At 36.3% G+C, this 22,562-nt stretch overlaps 1 protein-coding gene across 1 annotated transcript in view; it reads right to left on the reverse strand.

The window, feature by feature from the left end:
• Positions 1 to 22,562, reverse strand: part of LOC114353619 (IQ calmodulin-binding domain containing protein igloo) — a 260,416-nt gene that overhangs the window by 71,227 nt on the left and 166,627 nt on the right. Inside the window, exon 3 of the mRNA XM_028305678.1 lies at positions 15,363 to 15,557. Coding sequence (XP_028161479.1) covers positions 15,363 to 15,557 — 195 coding nt within the window. The remainder of the gene's footprint in view (positions 1 to 15,362; positions 15,558 to 22,562) is intronic.

Consider the following 22,562-nt stretch of genomic DNA (forward strand, 5'->3'; position numbering starts at 1 on the left):
GTGTTCGAAATTTTCAGGGGGAGGTTCTTATGTAAAAATAAGAAAGTATATAAAGTTATAAGTAGATGAGGTAGGTTATGATTAGGTTTAAGTTATATCTTAATTTATAGAGCGTCGTTAGATTTAATATTGATCTACATTAAAATATAGCAAGCAGAATTGCCAAAATATTTATAGAAACAGAAACATAATTCGCAATCCGTTTTTTCATTCGCATTTAATTTTTTTAAGTTATAGTTGTTCCTGTAAGTGACAGTTTTTCTTTTGATAACTCAACGGTTTAGATGTAAAAACTTTACAGAAAGACTTTTCATTTTATTAGTATAGAGACTCATTGCTACGTGAAACCCTTAACACCAGCTTGACTGGTTCAATTTAGCTAATGTGCCAATATGGCGTGTTGCAGAAATGCACATGCTAGATATTGCACACAATTATGCTTTGTTATCCTAGTTTATTCATATTTAATGTCAGACATGAAAATGATAATTTTGCATAATGAAAATTAGACGAATACAGAATACCGCTTACGTATCTTACTAGCGGCCGCCCGCGACTTCGTACGCGTGGACCTCGTTTTACCCCCGTTAGATATCATGTTGATAGATGGCGTTTCACAGCATCCCCCGCATGAATATTTACGAACTTCATAAACAGTAGTTTGTCCAACGCTGTAGATTTTATCCAATGACGATAGATGGCGCTTTTTAGACACGTCTTATTTATTTATTGAAATTTATTTGTCACTAGCTGACCCGGCGAACTTTGTTCCGCATTAATGGCAATAAATAAGCAGACTTTTTTTTTATTTCGAACGGGTTAAAAAGTATCCTATGTCCTTCTCCTGGCTCTAAATTACCTCCCTGACAATTTTCAGCTAAATCGGTTCAGCCGTTCTTTAGTTATAAGTGGAGTAACTAACACGACTTTCTTTTATATATATAGATATATCGTCATAAATTAATACTGTAAAGTTTCAACAAAATCCGTTCAGTAGTTTTTGCGTGAAAGAGTAACAAACATCCAGACATCATGACATCCAAACTTTCGCCTTTTTAATATTAGTAGGATTAATACTTTAGTTTACTAGATTTTGCATTAATGCAATATTAAAGAATAGGATTACGCTTAAAACATTTCATTAAATTTTATTTTTGTTATAGTCATATTTATTTTTATTATAGTGGTAAGCAAATGGAGTCGAGTATTTGGAAACAGTTTATGAAAATAGTTCAGTACGAGAAATTCGAAAGGTAATGTACAGAATGCACGTCACGTTACCTTTGAGTTATCTTTTTGAACTACGAGTATACTTTGGTGAAAATGTACGCCTTTTGAATGTCAATAGAGTGCAACTTCTGTACGAAATTCTTTGTAAAATCTATTCTTTGACCGTCACCTTTTTTAGATTCGAATTTCAAAAAGTAACGTCATTCGAAATTTAAAAAATAAAGAATTTTGCACAGGTGCTAAACAAGCCAAAAATTGTGGCACTCATTTTAAATGCAATAGGGTTGATTTTTCAACAAATATTTAGTCAGACGTGCTTATTTATTTATTTATTTATTATTTATTATTAATTATTGAGCAATTACATATTTGATCCAAATAGCGTCCTAACAATCCAAAGCATAGAGCCACTCAGGCTTCGAGTTTCTTATCTAAAAAGCAAGTTTCCCTTATCTGCGAGTTCGTAATAACTTTAGAAGACCATTGTCTAAGTTTAACTCACAAAGGCCAACAAATACGAACAACAAGATCTCAGTTAGTTGAGAAGATTCGTGACAGGATAGTTGGTTTTCATCAAGCACTCTAAGGCTGGGTTGCACCATCTTGTTTTAACTCTCTTCATCTTGTTAAAATCTGTCAAACTGTATACAAAAATACCGGTTATCGTTATAGTCACGGTTATTTGTGCTCACCAGTTAGCGCTACTGGTGAGTGACAGGCCTAACTTGACAGTGGCACCAACTTGCCTCTCAAGACAAAGTTAGAATTTCGAAATCGCTTAATTTCGGCGTTTTTTACCCGACTGCGCCAGAAGGAGGTTATGTTTTTTTATGTACAATTCACTCACACACACATTCATGAGGTTCTTTAGTCCCTACTGCAGGATCACAATCGTCTCGCAAAAGCAGGATATGGGCCATATCCTGCTTTTGCGAGACGATTGTGATCAGTATGGGGAGTGTAGGCCATATCATATGGCCTACACTCCCCATACTGGCCTGACTGGTTGAGAAGGCCTAATGTTCTATGGTGATTTTATTCTACTTACTATGCTGAAACCACATATTATTCGCGAAATTTTCAAATTATATGATCGCAACCTAAAAAAAGAACAGCGAGGCACATTCTGTTAAAGCTTTTATTATACAAAAGTTAGTTTGGCGAAGCTCCGGAAGCAGCTTTGTTACCAATTTGTAAAACATTCCGTTCCACGCTTGTTTTACTTTGTTATTTTGTAACAATGAAAATTTTTGTCGAGTCATTTGAATGACTTGAGAGAAGTGACGCTGTCACTGATGTGATAGATAAATCGATTGTCAAAGATACGTCGATTGTGATTTTGTTAAGTGAAGAGTGAGTGGAGAACTCAATGAAAATGTTATTTCCATCCGGCTCGAAGGACCAATAACATAGTTACGTAACAGATAAACACTGAATTATGCTTATGTAGTTGAATTGGGCGCGATTTTACCAAAACTTAGTAGTTTGTGTGGATCAAAGGTTAACTGGGAGAGAATGTCGTATGGCATTATGTAGGTAGTTTTGTACAAAAAATTATGATTAAAAAATAAGCGAATCTTTCAAATCTTCGATCCACAAAGGACTTTGAACCTTAACGACATACAAGTTCAAGTTTTTAATGGAATTAGTCAACTCGAATGAAGATTGTAAGTTGTAAGGTTCCGCTCCGTACTTGTTGTTTTATTCGCAACTTCTAAGTCGGCGGAACACAGCAACTGGGAAATTGAGATTAAATTCTATTTTTAGCTTTGATATTAATGACTGATGGAGTAAAGTGGAAGAGAGCATATTCTGAGGAATACGTTCAAAATTATTTACTTTGAATCCATAAAAATCTGAGAACAATAAAATTAAAGACGGTTTGTCAATTCGTGTCCCATCTGAGAATGGAATCTACTGGATCAAGTGTTTAGGTACTTATACACCACTACATTTTTATCNCTATAAGGAACATACAGACAGACAGACAGACAAAAATTTTACTGATTGCATTTTTGGCATCAGTATCACCCCCTGATAGTTATTTTGAAAATTATATTTTATGTACAGAATTGACCTCTCTACAGATTTATTATAAGTAGGTATAGATATGTAGGAGAGACGTCTTAATTACACTTTCCATTGCGCTGTACCATCGACTAGTTTCTTACAATCGAATCGGGCCTGGCTGTCCACACTGTCCAGGGTTGAGTTGAGTTGAGTTATTTTGAAAATATATTTCATGTACAGAGTTGACCTCTCTACAGATTTATTATAAGTACCTATAGAAGATAGAAAATGGAAATGTACTTCTGTTATGCTAATAACCTCAAAATCTGAAGCATTTTTCCTATTGTAACGAATCTCCCGCTTATCCGTGCTTTAAGTATCTACACTAATATTATAAANGGGTTTTTGAGATATCAGCTCTCAAAGTCGTAAAAAGTATGTCCCCCCCCCTCTATTTTTATAACTACGGGGTATAAAATTCTAAAAAAAATAGAGGTGATGCATGCTAATTAACTCTTTCAACGATTTTTGGTTTGATCAAAGTATCTCTTATAGTTTTTGAGATAGGTTGATTTAACTGTTGCTGCTACGGAACCCTTTGTGCGCGAGCCCGACTCGCACTTGGCCGGTTTTATGAAGTACGGTCAGGGAACAATATTTCTAAAATGTATTTATGTTACTTACATATTTTTATTGGATTATTTATTGTAGGTGGCTATCTAAAAGTAGGTACTTTATTATAAAACTAGCGGCCGCCCGCGACTTCGTACGCGTGGATCCCGTTTTACCCCCTTAGGGGTGGAGTTTCGTAAAATCCTTTCTTAGCGGATGCCTACGTCATAACATCTACCTGCATGCCAAATTTCAGCCCGATCCGTCCAGTGGTTTGGGCTGTGTTTTCAGTTTCATAATATAAGTTTTCAGTAGTTGGCTATTTCTATCATCCGCTATAATTTTCCCCGAGGGAATCTGAACTCTCAGTCTGATTGGAACACATAAAGGGTACCTAAATATTTACGTTTGTTACATAAATAACTAGGTCAAAGATTCTTTGGCTCTAAAAATAATGTGATTGGGTCGTTGTATACATATCAGAGAGCTATACTCGTAAGTGTCCTGAAAACGTTTTATATACAAAAATAAAAAAAGTTGGAATAGTCATTAATGTGATGCCAATAATCATTAATTTTCTATACTAATGTTAATATCTCAATACTGTGATCATCATCATCATCATCATCATCATCATTTCAGCCACAGGACGTCCACTGCTGAACACATACCTAAACCTCTAGACCTCCCCCAATGATTTTCACATCGCCCGGTTTGTAGCGGCCATAGGATACAGCGCCCTCCATTTGAGGTCGTCGGTCTTGACAAATAATTAAAACTGCTATAGCAAAAGCAATAAAGAAGTAATTAATTTTAATATTCAAGACCAAAACAGCTAAAGGCAAAATTTGTAAAGTGGCTAATTGATGCTGAAAACTTTTCTTTTGCGATACGAACCATCTTCAAACTCTGCTTCATTTTGATACGTCTTATAGAATATTGTAATTTTCAATTGTTTTCTTTTAGCGGGTTCCGCCGATTTTTAACGATTAATTTTATAAAAGTTGAATAATTAGCTAAACTTTATGGTTTCATGAAAAAAAAAACTGTACAGCAATCAAATAATATCATTTATCTAAAAAAACATAACCCAATCCTTCTGGCGCAGTCGGGTAAAAATCGTGAAACTTCACGAAAAAATTTTAGGTACTTATCTATTTAGTTTGATTCTACAAAAACTATGTCGCGTGAGAATTCTCTCTTGAATTCCAATGGTAGCTTGACCTTCATTTTAGTACACCTATTCACTAAACAGATCGTAGTAACTTATATTGATGAATTTTAAATGTAAATAAAATTAATAAGGAACGCTGAATTCAGTATAACTTAACCGTTTTTACCCTAATCTCAAAGTTATTTAAGTGTCGTATCTTGCTCGAAACTTTTTCAGAAAGTAAATCTCTCTTTTAAACAGTATAATTTGGAATTTACTCGAATCTGTGAACAACATTTGAAAATGATCAAAGAATAAAGTACAACATTTAAATGAGCAATACTTTTTTTACAGCTAATGATCTTTTTATGGGAAAAAGCTTAAAAGTTTCAGAAAACGGGGTACTTAGTTAAGTTATTTAAGTACACTCGCTTGTGCCCGCGACTTCGTACGCGTGAAATTATTTCCCGTTTTTGCAACATTGTTCTTGATTGCTCCGCCCCTATTGGCTGTAGGGTGATGTTATATAGCCTAAAGCCTTGATAAATGGGTTATCCAACACAAAAATATTTTTTCAAATCGGACCAGTAGGATAACCGGTGTTTTGTATAGAGTTTGACAGATTTTTGACGTTTGTCAAAGTCAAAGTAAGATGGTGCAACCCAGCCTAAGTATAGATAAAATAGGCTTCGCTAAAACTAAATCTAACTCGGTTTAAGTTTAGAAACTGAGTACTCTTTTATTTATGCTATGTATAGACAGATTGGCTTATAGGTATCCAGGGTCGATGCCCACTCAGTTGTGAATACCCATCTGCGTGGAACTAACTGGCAGGCGTACCATGAGTAGCTTTACATATGGTAGGTATAATTTTTAACTGACTTAATGCAAATTTTTCAATCATCAGTTAACTTTTAACTGAAGAATAAACTTGTCATTTTGACATAATATTTCCCATACTGAAACTGTCAATATGCCAAACTTATTCTTCAGTTAAAAGTTATCCGACGATTAGAGGTAAGATAGCCAGTTCCTCCGTGGTTGAGCTTCCACCTTTGGCCTGATCATAACTTACCATCAGGTGAGATACAGGCCAAGAGCTTCCTCGTTGTGGGTAAANAGACAAAATTCCACGCGGGCGAAGCCGCGGGCGGAAAGCTAGTCTTTTGATAATTTTGAACAATTAGATAATGAATCTTTGATGATTTTTTCACGTGGTTTATTGTTAAGTGTTTATGTTGTAAAATGTTGCCAAAAGTGACCTGATATAAAAAGGTGAAATGCATGTAGATTTTAGAAAACATTTTAAAGTATTATAAATTTTCCAATAAATTGTATTGAGTAGAGAAAACCCTAGCACCGTCTACGATAGTGCGTGCTTGTCTTGTTCAAGTAGGCTCTGTTAAAACGACAGTAATGATAAATTATCGTGCACTAGACAATTGAGTCGCACACGAAACTGATATCGACCTAATTCTAATAAGACAGCGAGTACCTACTGTCTGATGTCGGGGAATTCCATGAAAATGTGTATCGTACGTTCAATTCTGTATTATTTAGATGATATTGAAAAAATAATAAATCTATGAAACCTTTTTTATATAGCATAAAGCAGGTTTTAACAGGATTATTCCCACCTCTCGTTCCCACCGCTACAACTTCTGTGTAGCCAGGATCTACAGTTAGACCGTCAATAAACCCTCATCCGAGAAGGTCAAATTTGTCCCGGGGGAACAAAACAAAGGTTTAAGTGACCTTTAAGAAAAATCTTGTGAGCTATTATTTACCTTGTATTTTTGGCAAGCGAAAAAAAAGCTTTTTAATATCGCTTTAAACATGGTTCTTTGACAAGATAAATAAATAAATTTATTATATTTATTCGCTGCAATCTTAGGGATACAAATTGAGTCACTTACAAAGATCGGTGTAATAAGTACGAGTAGGTACTTGTTAATTGAAGAAACATACGTTAGGTTGTATTTAAAAGCATTCTGCCACGTTCATGTTATAAAACCATGCTACAAACAACAAAAGCTATAGTAAATATTATAATGATAGCAAAATCATAACACCAAAAATGTCAATAAAAGGCCATACAGATATTGACCTTTCAGGCCTCCTTTTCATAACAATAGGTGTGAGTAAATACCATGGTTTTCAGCAAAATGCTTTCAGGCATTGTTCGCTTAGTTAACGCTATAATGTTGGCAACCTTTATTATCTGCCGGAAGTGAGCCTTCAACTCGGCCTTGGGATCTACTTCCGGTTTGCCTATTACATAGTAATATCTATTAATAGCAGCATTAGGTGTATTACTTTCCGTAAACGTTTTATCTACTAGTTAGATGCTACTCGTACTCGTAGAACATGTTATTAGAAAAACTCATAAATATTTTCTTTCAATGGAGCCGCGTACGAATGCCCGGACAAACTCGCGGCTCCGTTTCATTGGATTCCATAGGACGTCGCTTGCCTCTCTAACTGACCTATCTGACATTTTTTTCGAAACTGAGTTATCTACACCATCTTAATCAATTTTGCAAGACAAATCGATCTGTCTAATCGCCTGAAAATTTTGCTAAATGTCAGTTACGTCATTTAGAGAAGCAAGCGACGAGGACACCGTCGGGTTTTAGTCTGCCCTATAGTGTCCAAATTACATGATTGGTGCGATTGGAGTCCTAACTTTGTCATACTGGCATTTAGCCCGTTTTACTGTTGTCGACGTCAGGCGGAGCCACGGTTCATCATCATCATCATCATCATCATCATTTCAGCCATAGGACGTCCACTAAACTAAACTGCTAAACATAGGCCTCCCCCAATGACTTCCACATCGCACGGTTGGTAGCGGCCTGCATCCAGCGCCTTCCTGCTACCTTTATCAGGTCGTCGGAGCCACGGTATAAATGATCTATTACTCCTAGTTCATTTGTACCGTGGCTCCGTCTGACTCCGTTTCATCAGGCTCCGATGGACATCGTCGTGGAGAGCCTTACATAACCATATACATTGGCAAATGTATTTTCTGGAAAAAAGGGCGCCCACTGAACTGTCGTGTGAACACACTTAAGTGTGTTTGAAATTCGAACTCTAAATTAAAACGGATCGGTTTTTAGCGGGACACTGCAAACGGAATGTTCGTATGAATAGGTACGGTTGCTCCTTCGTTAACATCGATTACATTTTATTTTAAAACGGATCTCAATTATTTTTTGGCCTTAAATCAACCTACATGAGTATACATACGATGTTATTCCAAGACTCGTTAACACAGCATTTCCATCGTTACTTTTAAATGAGGTTTGAAGTGTGTTGCCACCTTGAGATCTGCTACGTGGTTGACTTTAAAGCTGAGTTGCACCACCTAACTTTGACCGAGACCATAACGATAACCGGTGTTTTTCATATGGAATTTGACAGATTTTTGACGTTTGTCTAAGTTAAAGTAAGATGGTGCAACCCAGCCTTAGAGTCAACGACTATTTACAAGGCTTCAGGGTAAAGTAGTTTTTGTTAAATCATATTTTGCCTGTCTGATTAAAGAGAGATAATTTACATTTTGGGTAATTTTTTCCCATTTCACTGTGTAAAACATCATAAGTGTACATACGACGTTATTCCAAGAGTCGTTAACATCGTAACACTCAGCATTTCCATCGTTACTTCTAAATGAGGTTTGAAGTGTTGCCACCTTGAGATCTGTTTACGGGCTCTACAAAGTCAACGACTGTACTCACAAGTCTGTAGCTTAAGATTAAGAGAGTAAAAATTTTTTTAACTCGTAATTTGTCTGTCTGCTTTTTAAAGCTAGTTAAAGATGATTGAAGACAGAGCTTACTATCTGAGCATGATTGACCGTTTTAGAAATGTCATGTGTCACTCAATTATTTTTAAATACAAGATATCGAAAAATTGGTTACTGATCCTGAAAGTGCTTCACGAGTTCTATCAAACGGTACCAATAAATAGGTTACAGAATCTATCTAGAGTCTATCCGAAAATTCATTTTCCGGCTGTTTCCACGCTGTATAGTTCTAGTATTATTCATAATCAAAATGGTCGGAACGGGTTATTGATTACAACGTATAAGGTTTGTAACTAAGCAACTTACATCTATATTTTACGAAAAAAATCCACGTCCTAAATTTTTTTGGTCTGTAAGTACGTCTGTAGAGAATATTGATCGGTATCTTTTTAGACTTTATACATTTTTATTTTTAAAGCAGATGACAAAATATCCAATAAAGCCACAGAGTTCATTAGCCATTTGTATGTAATATCTTTTGGCGTATCGTCTACTCGAACGATCAGTCACTTGGATTACACTCGTTCGATAATATGAAGACCTCAATGGTTAGTGACGTTGCAGCTGTCGATAGGTTTTTGCATCGATAATTTTTGGTCCAAATTACTGTTATTCCTTTTTCACCAGTGTTAAAGAAACGTTTACTATGGAATGATAACCAGGCATGCAATTTTTTACAAGGAAGTGATTATTTCATATAAGTTTGTCTATGCAACGAAGGATGAATATTGGATGGAAAACCAATAAGATAAATTTAAACGATTAAGTTCAAGAGGAGACCAGATGATAATAAAACATTTCAATGAAAAAAAAAATACCGCGAAAACTACAAATCTCTCACAGATTTCATTTCAAAGCGAAAAAAATCATTCCTAATATACAGAGCGAAAAAAATTATACCTAATATACCACGCATTGCAAGGTTTGCCAATTTAATAGCCGACAGCCAAAACGATAAATATCGATCTGTATATTTTGAACACAGTCCCATCACTACCCCAGATTTGTGTCCTCAATACTCCTCCAGAGGGCGCCCGTATAAAGGGCCGGCCATGAATACCCCGGTCACAAGCAATCATATTTGCATGAAGGCTGTAGGTTATCTTTTGAGAGCAGCCTATTTTTGTATTTTTGTAGATTGTTAGTGGCATGTCTAGTTTATTTTTTGACCCTTCCAAAAAAAAGTATCACGTTTGTGAGGCTTATGTAAACGTGAAATCACGTTGTTGGGTTGGTTGGTAGCCTAAAATCATGTAACTAGAAGTTCTCTAACAATAATAAAAAGTTTTTTTCTGACAACATTAATTGAGATCTGCATCATTATCATCATCATCATCATCATCATCATCTCAGCTATAGGACGTCCACTGCTGAACATAGGCCTCCAATGCTTTACATGTTGCCCGGTTGGTAGCGGCCTGCGTCCAGCGCTTTCCTGCTACCTTTAATACTGCTAGTAAAATTATAATTTAAATCGGATTTAATTCCTACAAAAACTTTTGTTGTTTTAATAACTTAATTTATTGCGGCTATCCTAGATTTTCCCTTTCGACTGAGTTGTGCTTAAGTTAGTCAAAAGGGGCATTTTTGCGGTTTAACTGTTATATCTCGTAAAGGACTTAGAGTATCGAAAAACTGTAATTCATAACATAACCTCCAACTATCCAGCTAAATTGTACCTCATCAAGGTATCAGTTTGACATTCATCATCATCATCATCATCATTTCAGCCTTAGGACGTGCCGATGCTTTCCATGTTGATCGATTGGTAGTTTGACATTACGACATATTTGTTGTCAATATAATTTAATGCTTCCTTACTATGTCACTAGAAGTGTATCAGGAACTTCCACGAGGGTCAAGATGCTTAAACCTAAAATTGACGCTGTTCCCGCCTACCAGACTGTAAATATTTAACTACGTCGGACGTGGAGTATACTCGACTTTGTATAGTCGGTGGCATAGACTACTGAAGATAGTAGAAGCAGCAGTTCCAGACAATGCAAATTAAAGAAAAAACTTTGACATTTAAAATCAAATAGAATAAATTACTAGCTATGTTTTTGTCCATGATTTATGTTTTGAACTTCTTGTATTTTCCCTTTAAACTACAGTATAAAAGAGAAAAAAACTATTATTTGATGTAGGAGACGACACATAAAGTTAAATATAGTGGCTTTTTATCTAGCTGTATACAGGTCATGCTCTTACTGTACAAATGGGCTGGCGAAAAAATAAAAAAAATAAAGATTAGTAGTACTTCTGCAAAAATAATTCCTTAAAATATGATTGGACTTTTGGAACCTATCTCAGAGTTAGATAAATAATAATAAATAAATAATATCCTTGGAAATTTTACACTGCGCCGCTCGATGTATCAGACATTTAAATGTATTTTTTTAGGATGTTTATGACCGAATTATAGCAATTTTAGATGACTTAAATCGTTTATTTAAAACAGAACCTTTTTTTTGTTGGAAATAATAAGCCAAAAATAATTATTTTTCCACAGCCAACCTATTGAAAACTTATTTAATGTTTATTCTATACATAAACTTGTCTATGGCAATGCAAACGGACATGCATAATGTATACCCGATTGCGGCATAACGCCCCTTTTTATTACGACTCCTGTGGATTTTATTTATTGTTCTGATTTATTATTGAAGGCACAACTTTACGGGCTTTCGCTGAAAACGGTCCACTGGTTTTTGGTAGGAAATTAATGTAGTTGGGATGAATACCTACGATATTCATATTCGAACATTTTTTAGTTTGTTATTGAATATGTGTTGATATTGTCTTATGAAAGATGTCACTATCAGAGACAGTTATAGTATTTTTATAAGCTGTAAAAATGCACTAGTCCTGTCATATTATTGCAGAATCATTTTTTTTATCATTTATCATTTGAACAAAAACAGTACCAACCTACCTACACGATTTTATATCGATAGCACTTAAATATGACTAAGTCACTCACTATTAACAAAGATTGATATCAAAGCTACTGAAAATCAAACTATGTTACACCACATTTTTTTTATTAATACATTGAAAACCAACTCGATTTTCAGGGAACAGAAATCTTACTCAGAGGTTAGAATTAGTGTTTTTAAAAAGTTGTCTTGGAATTTTTTTTTAATGGTAAAGTACTTAACTTAAAGGACCAATGCGAAAATATAACGCACGCGGTTTAAAAAGGCTGAACGGCAAATGGTTATTTGAGCGGGTCATAAAGAAAAGTTGTTAATTGTCGTAGGCGTGTTAAAAGTCAATGCAAATTACTCGTGTTAAAACCATTGTTAAAACCAATTTTATGAGCTAACGTTTCCAATGACTTTACATACGCTGCGCCAGCTTTAAAGTCATTTACGATTATAGCCGTCGATTTTGTCGTATGTGCACATACGGCATTGTACCGATTATTAACCCTTTATAACCGCTTTTACATTTATGGTCGTTATTTCGGTTAAAAGCCGCTTAAAAGGTCAAGGTTGCTTTCCAATGCTCTTTAGAGGCATTACGTTTTTTATTTGATTTTATTATGTCATCATCTGTATGATTGTAACTACGAGTACACTTATGGTTTTGTTTGGTAACGATTTTGTTATCCCCAGACAGATTTTAAAGAAATTTCTTAGTTAAAAAATCCTATTTATCTAGCACCAAGCTAAGTAGAGCAGTACTTTCGTCTTTAGCAGGAGCAAGACCCTCTCTAATTGACAAATCCTGTGTAATTTTCTAGACACAAATGAGAGATTTGGCCAAATGAAACTCCCCATGCTGGCTAGATGGGTTGGTTTTTAACACACTTTCATGTGTCCCATAGTAGCACGAAATAACTAATCAGTTAATTACTAATTATATCACTTGCAGACAAATCGATCGTCTGTCGAATACTAATTAATACTTTGTATACATTAATATTATAAAGAGGAAAGATTTGATAGTTTCCTTGTTTGTTAACTCCCGACGCAAAAACGACGAAGTGTTATAAGTATTGAATAGGCTCTGAAACTTCTGGATTGATTCACAAAGTTCGCCAGCTATCTATTTACAAGTCTAACTTTAGTCTGCTATGGATTGTTTTGGCTAGAAATTAATAGACGCCCACACAAGAAATCTAATTCGTATCTTCACAAAACTGGTTCTTTGTTCATTCAAAATTTACGTAAGATTCCCAGGTTGTTCGCCTTCATGTATTGATTGACAGCAGCCGGAGCTGAAATTTATACCGAAAGAACGTTGGCCGATATAAGGCGGGGTTTTGTAGGGTTGACTTTTTATGAAGATATTGTTTTCTTAATTTGTTTTTTATATTGTAGTTCATAATATTGTGCTTATTTATTCAATCTACATACCAAACTTGCGAACATTTTCTTCATTCTGTAGTTCTTAATGTTGTGCTTATTTATGCAGTTTACATACCAAACCTGCGGGCATTATTCCTTTGAAATAAAGCCGCCGACACCAAGTCACCGGTCGGCGGGCTTGGTGTCTAAGGCTTAGTTAGAGTCCTTTAGAAGGATGGATCATCTTTTATATTTTAACATTTCAATGTTATCTTTGACGACTAATTTTCGGCTTATTTTTAGGTACTACCTAGGTACTTCAATGTGTAAAATATTGCCAAGAGTTTTCGATTTTTTTGACAGTAAGCTAATGGATAGAGGTGGAAGGGATGAAGGTCATTGATGATCCTGCTCCAATCTTCCTTTCATTACAAAAATTAACACTGCTGTATGTTATTGAAACAGAAAAATTTCAAAACTCGCGAGCAAAAGTATGGAATCACCTTATTTGTTATGAACGATCGTTAGAACTAAATGACTAATAGAAGATAAATAAAAATGGTACCATTTTAAAGGTATATACTTTAAATTAATACCATAGATACATTCATAGGCATTCAGTTCTTATGATGGCTCGAAACAAAACACAAGGGTATCATTCCATACTTTTGCTCCCTATAGTTTTCAGTAGAGACAACCCTAGCACCGACTACGATAGTGCGTGCTTGTCTCATTCAAGTAGGCTCTGTTAAAACGACAGTAATGATAAATTATCGTGCACTAGACAATTGAGTCGCACACGAAACTGATATCGACCAAATTCTAATAAGACAGAGAGTACCTACTGTCTGATGTCGGGGAATTCCATGAAAATATGTATTGTACGTTCAATTCTGTATTATTTAGATGTTATTGAAAAAAAATCTATGCGATTTGTGTTAGATGGCTTTATTTAAATACCTTTTTTATGCAACACAAAGCAGGTTCTAACGGAAATATTCCCACCTCTCGTTCCCACCTCGTACAGTTTGACCGCCAATAAATCCCCATCCGAGAAGGTCTTTGTTCCAAGGGAACAAAACAAAGGTTTAAGTGACCTTTAAGAAAAATCTTGTGAGCCATTATTTACCTTGTATTTTTGGCGAGCTAAAAAAAGCTTTTTAATATCGCTTAAAACATGGTTCCTTGACAAAATAAATAAAACATTTATTCGCTGCAATCTTAGGGATACAAATTGAGTCACTTACAAAGATCGGTGTAATAAGTAAGAGTACTTGTTAATTGAAGAAACATACGTTAGGTTGTATTTAAAAGCATTCTGCCACGTTCATGTTATAAAACCATGCTACAAACAACAAAAGCGATAGTAAATATTATAATGATAGCAAATATTATAATGATAGCAAAATCATAACATCAAAAATGTCAATAAAAGGCCATACAATATTGACCTTTCAGGCCTCCTTTTCATAACAATAGGTGTGAGTAAATACCATGGTTTTCAGCAAAATGCTTTCAGGCATTGTTCGCTTAGTTAACGCTATAATGTCGGCAACCTTTATTATCTGCCGGAAGTGAGCCTTCAACTCGGCCTTGGGATCTACTTCCAGTTTGCGTATTACATAGTAATATCTATTAATAAAAACATTAGGTGTATTACTTTCCGTGAACGTTTTATCTACTAGTTAGATGTGAACGTGTTATTAGAAAAACTCTTAAATATTTGCTTTTAGATTTCTGATGTTCGTCTTTATTTCAACGAAGCTGCATACGAATGCCCAAGGACAAACTCGCGGCTCCGTTTCATTGGATTCCGTAGGACACCGTCGAGTTTTAACGGGCCCTATGGTGTCCAAATTACATTATGATTCGATTGGAGTCCTAACTTTGTGTCATACTGTCATTAAGCCCGTTTTACTGTTGTCGACGTTAGACGGAGCCACGGTTGATCATCATCATCATCATCATTTCAGCCATAGGACGTCCACTGCTAAACATAGGCCTCCCCCAATGATTTCCACATCGCACGGTTGGTAGCGGCCTGCATCCAGCGCCTTCCTGCTACCTTTATCAGGTCGTCGGAGCCACGGTATAAATGATCTATTACTCCTAGATCATTTGTACCGTGGCTCCGTCTGACTCCGTTTCATTAGGCTCAGATAGACATCGTCGTGGAGAGCCCTACATAACCCACTATTAGGGTTGGCAAATGTATTTTCTGGAGAAAAGGGCCAAACTGAAGTTTTCCACTTACCTTTGTCGTCAGCTCGGAACTCGGCTTCCAGCTCGGCTTTGCTCGGCTCCGGCTCGGATTGCTGCGCCTGTGGCTGCTTGCTGGCCTTCATGCTCATGGTTTTCCTCGTCTTGTGTCCTCGGAACGCTGCCTGGATCTTCGTCGCCGCCTGTTCTTCTGACGGCTGGACTTCTGATTCGCCTTTCTGTTTCTCTTCTGTGGAAGAAGATGGTTGGATTTAGTTTGGGAGTTTTTTAAAGATAAGTTTTTATAAAGGTGATTATACTCTAGCTCAGGGGTTCCCAAAGTAAGACCTTTAAAGGGGGGCGCGGGCCGAATGTTTAGTTAAGTATTAAAATACCTGGGACCGCTGCGATAATACATTCCAGACAGCTCGATCGTAATATTGCCATAAAAATCTTTTAATTTCTGCAAAAAGGCGTTTATAAAGCTTTGACACGTCCCAGTATAACTACTGTAACCTAACTACATCGAGATAATAAGTGGGCCAGCGCAAGAAATGCCACTTTTAACTTAAAACTTGTACATCAAACATTATCGGCATTCAGAATAATCCATGATTAAAATGATCTCTACATTAATCCTTTTGTAGTTCAGAAATTTCAGACTTATAAAGTCAAACTTGTTAACAAAACGAAATAATTTTTTTGATCAAAATTAAGTAGGTACCTACGTACCGACAAAATCTTCAGATCTGTTAAATTAAAACGAACAACTCATAAACGTTTCGTATTTATTGCCAAAGTAAGAAAACTCATTTATGTTTTATGTCAAAACAAATAAATTAAATTTCCCCCATATTAGGCACTCCTAGCACGTGCAGCAATCGAACTGCAATCATATTACCAGTACAAAGGTCTCAAAATTGAAATACGTGTCGACACTGCAGATCTGGACTAAGTCCATCCCTGGCTGAAGCCGTCGTAGAGCACGTTCTCGTAATGAAACTACTGCACTTAAGGTAATTACGGACTGCATTTGTTGAACAGGGACGTATTTTAAAGCTTTTTTTCCTTACTCTAATAATGGTGTTAAAGATGCCTCTTTTTAAAAGAATAAAAAATAATTTAATTTAATTTGTTTTGTGTCTGGCCGACTCGTGATCCGGGGAACGCGGTTTCGGTCCCCGCCGCCGCTCGACTATTGTGGTGAGATCACTCGTGATACAAGCATATTTAGCTTAGTACGAAGGGCTAACGGGAATATCAGTAATTTGTGTAATAACAAATTACTAATAATCTTAAAAAAAATAGTTCCGAACTCTCGAGATTGGCTTAGTTAAAAATAAATGCTTGTGTAACCAGTGGGTTCACCACAACAGTCCATCGCCTCTCCTTACTTTTACACGTTCCAAGATATTTATTTTTGCCTAAAGGCCAAGTTTCTTTAAAAGGACAAGCGAAGTTCCTGGAACTCATAATGCATCAATCCCCTAAATACTCAAACTGAACAATGGGCCAAGTGCTGGGAACTTTTCCAGAACTGTGGAGCTTTGAAAATTAAATGAAATTAGATGAAGCCTTGCCAAAAAGTTTTTTGAGAATTCGCTTTCGACGTTAATATATTTTAAGGAAATATAAAGTATATTTCCTTAAAATATATTAACGTCGAAAGCGATTCTCTAATTATATTAAAAACCTACGCTTATAAAATACTTTCAATATTTATCGAACCATAAGAAAATTGAAGTACTTATGTAAAGATGTCAATTTTAGGTAAGCTGCAACTAGTTTTATCTGTTTATTGTTTATGTATTACATCTAAACTGCTGAACCGATTTTGAAGGAAATGATTTTGAGTTTTAACTACCTCGCTTTTTGAATCGGTTAAAAGTGTTGTACATCACGGGCCTTAAGACGTAGGCCCTCACTAGATGTACCGACGATCTGGCGAAGGGGCCTGGATCGGGCAGCGAGGACCGGTCGTTATGGAAACCCTTGTGGGAGCCCTTTGTCCAGCAGTGGACGTCATTTGGCTGAATCGCACTCGTACATAAATACTTATATCATATTGGTTTGCCCCTGGTTAAATGTACAATCAACGCAATGTACCGTAACCAATATTCAAATTAAGTTGTCCATTGTAACATTGTTATTCTTTATTTATTTCAACTTTATTGTACCACAAAGGTAATGAAATTCATGCCCTAGCTTTATCGGTGAACCGATTTTATCAAAGTGATAAATTGCTTGTTAAAGTGGTCAAATTATTGTGTCTTCTATTAAACACGATTTTAATATTTTCGTTATTTATGAGTCGGTAATATCTTGATTACTATGTTACAAATTAATGGCTTTTGTGTCGAGAAAGTTATTATTTTCTTTTTACTAATACTTCAAATATTAGATTCTGACTAATCATCATCATCATCGTCATTTCAGCCACAAGACGCCTTGAACATAGGCCTCCTCCAATGATTTCCACATCGCCCGGTTGGTAGCGGCCTGCATCCAGCGCCTTCCTGCTATCTTTTATATATCAGTTCACCTAGGGGACGTCTCACGCTGCATTTTCCGGTATGTCCACTCTCCAGACTAATATTTATTGCATCATTCCACCAATCACAACTACTTAAGGTACCAGTACGGTACACACCACAGTTTAATCTGAGATGCCGTCAATTCTTTTGCTAAAAAAAACAGTTTTCTCCGACCTTAATCCGGCTCTGTGTGAAATGAAATTAGACGAATTCGTGCCAAGACCGGTTTTTGAAGGCTTTGTACTCGCAGCGTTTACCTAAGTGTTTTCTGGCAGTGTTTCAAATTAACAATCACTTCGGATCGAGTTGAAAAAGTTATTTCTTTAGATTGAAAGTAAATATTTAAACAAGGAAATATTTTCAGCTGTACTTACATAAACTTGATGCCACAGAACGTGAAAGCTACAGAACTAAAGTCCGGTCGCCGAGCATGTAGAATTTCGTCCAATGACCACAAGTTACCCATCCTCATCGCTCACGCGTTTTATTTTTAATTATTTAGGACTTCTTTTGTTTCTCTTCTCTTGCTTTTGTCGTCGTACTGAACTGTCATGGTTTCAATATATTTGTAAAACCGTAAAAGAAAGTATTGCTGTCGCGACTGTGCGACGGGCGGCCGCATTGAGTGTGCGAGCGCGACAGCAATATAATGACGCGCGAGTGATAAGGATAGGTCGGTCATTGGACGAAATTCTACATGCTCGACGACCAGACTTTAGGAGTATAGTCGCAATAGATATCTCTACTGTTACATCTGTCCATCCTTTTTACTCATAGCGATATGCTAACGTTAGGTATTAGACAATTCAGGGTGGAATCGATAAACAATCTCAGTCGATTATTTCTTAACTACACAAGATATAAAAAAAAACTGGTTACTGATCCAGATAGTACTTCACGAGCTCTATCAAACGGTATCAATAACAGGTTAAAGAATGAACTGGATCTACCCGAAAATGCAATATTTCTAGTAATTTTATTGTTATTTACGAGTATTTTTCAAACGATCTTCAAACCCGGAAGGCGTTTGAGAGGCTCTTCAAAAGATAGACTAACGAGTCTGAACCACAACGTAGCCTATTGTTACAAAAGAATAGAAATTTTATTTCAGTCCTTTCAGAGAAACTCCAAGAAATTCAACGAGCAAAACGCAATTTGGACATAGGGGAGACCGAGGAGAGTTGTAACAGAGGAGAGTTATGACGATGTCGATTTTTGGAAACCTTAGAGTGGTGTGAGTTTATGTGAAACGCATTTGAAATCGACTGCGTTAAGAAATATAGTTAATGCGCGTTAAAAAAATAAAGTAATAATTTAGTTCTTGTAGGTGGACGTCCCACGCTGCGTTTTCCGGTACGCGGCCTCCATTCCAGAACCTTTCTGCCCCATCGGCCGTCAGTTCTGCGTACTATGTGCCCTGCCCATTGCCACTTCAGCTTGCTAATCCGTCGGGCTATGTTAGCGACTTTGGTTCGTTTACGGATCTCCTCATTTCTGATTCGATCTCGCAAAGAAACACCAAGCATAGCCCTCTCCACGTACAAGCTGGACCGACGACATCGTAAAGGTAGCAGGAAGCGCTGGACGCAGGTCGCTACCAATCGATCAACATGGAAAGCATTGGGGGAGGCCTATGGCTGAAATGATGATGATGATGATGAATTTAGTTCTTGATGGTTTCCGCTAGGGGCGCTGTCCAATCCATCATACGTTTAAAGTCACTTGTTTATCCAGTCGATTTCGAATGCGTTTGACATAAACTCCCTGTTAACTATCAGCGAGCTCACAACAGCGCGCATTTGTTAGCTCGAGACTTGAAATAAAAACGCGCACTGTTATGAGCTCGCTAGTGGTTGTGTTACAAAAAATCGACTAAGTCAGAATCTCTTCTGTTACAACTCACCCCAGTCTCCCCTACACAGAAATATTTAGAGTGGTTCCCAGAAAATTTGGAGTTGGAATAAAAAATTCATTGTAAAGAACTGTAAAGTTTAATTGAATTCCTCAATGGTAGATTGGAGATTTTACTATCATTTTTGTTAGCTTTAAAAAGAATTTAATTTAGACGTTTCTAGAGTTAAAAAATAGTTGAATTCTTCATTTTATGAATTGCGATGTGAATGAAAGTTTTTAATTTTTTATTGCGGTTTCTTTTTATGGTTACTGGTTTAGGGTTCTGAATCTTGTACCCAAAGGATACCTTAGTCAAAAAAATGTTGCACGACCATTTCGCACTCCCATGTCCCCAGATCTTAAAAACTATATTTGACAGAAAATGCAATCTATACTAATATTAATGCGAAAGTAACTCTGTCTTGCTTTCACGCCTAAACCACTGAACCGATTTGGATGAAATTTGGCATAGAGATCGAGTCCCGGGAAAGGACATAGGATAGTTTTTATCCCGGTTTTTAAAACAGGGACGCGCGCGATAAAGTTTTTCTGTGACAGACAAATTCCACGCGGGCGAAGCCGCGGTCGGAAAGCTAGTGTAAAATAAATAAGAGAGAGAAAAATTAAGGAAAACTATCAAGTAAAATCTTGAGTACGTGCTAAACCGCTCTCAAGAAAGATCCAACCACTCGGCGAGGATATTTACATTCACTTAACATCACAGCGAGTGGACACTCGACTCGAGTCGATGTATCGAGTACTCGAGTGTTCTTAGCCGCACTCGAAACGTTATGGATTCAATTCTATTCTTCTAGATTCTTTTAATGAGCCGTGTTAGGTTGCAGTTTTCTCGGATTTTTATGTAAGTGAATTGTTTTCTGTAGGTTTTTATTTTAACCTAAGCCTCTTCAAACTGAACGTTAGTTTATTATTTAAACAGCATTATTTCTTTGTATTTTGTAGATTTTCTTTGTACCATTTCTATCGTTACCTACTTACTGCATCTTGCGGCAATTATTTATTATTTTACTTCCTCATAACAAGCTTGTTGTTGAAAGAATATTCAACTAATTGAACAACTGTTTCTAACATCACAACAATTGTTATACCCCTCAATTTTCATTTTAGTCCTTGCCACTACTTACCAGTAATTGATAGCGATTATTAGTTTTCTGATCTCTTCTATTCCAAGTTATTATCTCCTGAAATAGCTCTATAACTCTACTATTAAAACAACTATAAGAAAACCACTGCACCTAAAATCATAACAATCACTACAATAACGAACTCAACTTAAACTCGCAAACTCCGTCCGTTTTATTCGAAATCGTTATAACTTATAGACTAGGAGCTAGTGAACGCCACTCCTACGTTATTTTGTAAAAGCTGTGAGCTTAGTGTGCGTAAAAAAGTAACATTAAATGTATCACGGATTGTACAGCGCCCCTAGCGGAATCATTAAAGAACTAAATTTTTTCCATTTAATTTCATATTTTTTTAACGCGCTCACTAGTGACTACGTTTGATGTAAACTCACACTAAGCCCTCTTTCTCAGCTTATGCTCCCCATCTAAGTAAGAAAATAATTTTAGGGTAGCTGTCAAAGCCACGATGACCCAAACTTCATGATGTACCAACGTTCTTACCTATGTTTCATCTTTTATAAAATAGCGTAGGTCTGGAGTTCACTAGTAGTCAATGAATAGTTAGTAGTAGTGTCAATGAACGCTTTTATCACGCAGTAGAGGAAATGCTTGGAACACAATTTTCGACTTCGTACCTTTGTTTGGACGAGTTAGGAGGTGAACATAATTCAAAAGTCCCCACCCTTAGACACTTATTCATTCGGCGGGGAGAGGGGGGTTTGAAGGTCCAATTTTCGGTTTTAAGCTTAATTCTCGCAAACTATGCGACCTAGAGACATGACCATTATATTATGAACTAAAAAAGCTGGTTTTTGCTACATGTGACTTGCTTAAATAAAGTTACGAAGTCAGAAATTGTGTTCCACATATTTCCCTCTATGATATTTTATTGAGTGGACTATAGCTCTTAGTCTATTACCTACGAGCAATATTTAAGTATTCTCTGTACATTAAGAAAACTAGGAGTTATTAAGTTTTCCTCTGAAATTACTACTGGGAAATGCCGGCTGAAACTAAAGCAAATGAGAGGTTATAGAAACTCTTTTATGACCCAACTACCGAAAGTAGGGTGAGTGGGGGTAATAAACTAGTGATGTGACTTATCCATTTTCGTTACTATTATTTTATTGTTATGTTTCTGAAAATTTGCTTTAATTACAGAAATGAAGTAAGTTAGTGCTTTTGTGTAAACTTCAATTCGATTTTGATCTTTAAAGTTAACTGCAAATAACTGATTTCGGGCAGCCTGGATGCGGGCAGCGAGGACCGGTCGTTATGGAAATCCTTGGGGGAGGCCTTTGTCCAGCAGTGGACGTCATTTGGCTGAAACGAACGAACGAACTGATATCCTCGTACCGCCTACAATAAGTACCAATTATAAGGAGGGAAAATCGGCTGGTAGGTATATAAAATATATTTATGTTCTATTACGAGGATGTGTATCAACAAGTTCGATAGATTAATTTAGAATAATTTATATTAAAAGTAAAAATTTAAATCACATGGTCAGTTTTTAACTATTACTAATAGACTCGTATTTAATAAAACCCATATTATGGTAAGTGCCTGTGGGTTCACCACAAATAGTCGATAAGCGCGGTTAGTGCTCGTGTTTTTCAGATCACGAGTCGGCCAGTCCAACACCTTAGCCTTTCGGCTATTGTAGCTTCAATAATAATGTTC

This window comes from Ostrinia furnacalis, unplaced genomic scaffold (assembly GCF_004193835.3).
Source record: "Ostrinia furnacalis isolate ACB-3 unplaced genomic scaffold, ASM419383v2 OfSCF1746, whole genome shotgun sequence".
In the NCBI taxonomy this organism is placed as follows: Eukaryota; Metazoa; Arthropoda; class Insecta; order Lepidoptera; family Crambidae; genus Ostrinia; species Ostrinia furnacalis.